We start from the raw sequence: 1,145 nt of genomic DNA, 5'->3' as shown, positions 1-1,145 counted from the left end.
CCACCATGAAATACTTGGGTCTCCAGCTGGACGGGAGGTAGAGCTTCCGCGACCACATCGATCGCCTGGTCCCTAAAATGGACAGGATGGCGGCGGCCGAGTCGGCTGCTGCCAAACCTGGTTGAGCCGGATGATCGTGTGCGCAGACTGTATGCGAACACCGTCAATTCGGTAGCCCTATACAGGGCACCGGTGTGGGCGGGCGGGGCGGTGGCCACCAGACACATAAGGGACGTGCTTCGGCGCATCCAGCGTAGGGTGGCCATCCGTGTCGTCCGCGGGTATAGGATGGTGTCGCATGCAGCGGCTTCGGTTTTGGCGGGTCCCCCGCCCATGGAGCTTGTGGCTCGTGCACACCAACTCGCTCGTGCACCCTTTGGTGTGCACGAGCTCTGTGGGCTGGGGGTACCCGTAACAGATAAAACTCGGGGTGTCGTGACGCTTCAGGCCCGGCGACAGCTGGAGAAGGAGTGGAAGGAGTATTTAACTTCCATTTCTCCGACAGCATCGGGATCGAGGGTCGTCGGGGCCGTGGGACCTGTCCTAGAAGATTGGATAGACAGGCCTCGCGGCACTAAACTGTCGTTCCACCTGACACAGGTGGGGCATGGGTGCTTCGGAGAGTACCTGTGTAAAATTGGGAAGGAGAGCACGGCGCGTTGCCATCACTGTGAGGAATTGGAGGACACGGCGCAGTACACGCTGGAACATTGTCCAGCGTGAGTAGAAGAGCGCCGTGTCCTCACAAAAAAGATTGGGGAGGACCTCTCGCTCCCGGCCGTCGTAAGACAGATGGGAGCGAGGAAAAATGGAGGGCGGTCGTCTCCTTCTGCAATAAAGTCATGTTGCAGAAGGAGATGGCCGAGAGGGAGAGGGAGAGACGGGGGAGTCGGGGAAGACGCGCCCTTACCCCCGAATCCCGAGAGCAGAGGGACGACCCTACATGATTGCCTGAGCGAGGAAGGGGCCCTCGCCGAGGCGGTGACCGGGGGGGGGGCATAGATAGATAAAGGAGGCTAGCCTTCCACCTTACATAGAAGGGGTTGGGAGGGGCGAGGGTTCGAGCGGGGGACTCGAACCCTCGTCCCGCCCCCGGGAGGGTACATCAACTCCCTCCCGAGAGGGCGTGGCGTGGAGGTGTGGTC

The 1,145-nt window shown here is 61.1% G+C and overlaps 1 protein-coding gene across 1 annotated transcript; it reads left to right on the top strand.

The window, feature by feature from the left end:
- Positions 1–288: 288 nt before the first annotated feature.
- On the top strand, positions 289–723 carry LOC145943384 (uncharacterized). The gene has a single exon (XM_083050899.1). The coding sequence runs from the start codon at positions 289–291 to the stop codon at positions 721–723; it is 435 nt and encodes a 144-aa protein (XP_082907025.1).
- The last annotated feature ends 422 nt before the right edge of the window (positions 724–1,145 follow it).

This window comes from Prenolepis imparis, unplaced genomic scaffold, assembly GCF_030444845.1.
Source record: "Prenolepis imparis isolate NDT839.2.m4 unplaced genomic scaffold, iyPreImpa1.0 SCAF_12, whole genome shotgun sequence".
Lineage (NCBI taxonomy): Eukaryota > Metazoa > Arthropoda > Insecta > Hymenoptera > Formicidae > Prenolepis > Prenolepis imparis.
Note: the sequence above shows the minus strand (reverse complement) of the source record. Positions and strands in the feature narration are given on the sequence as shown.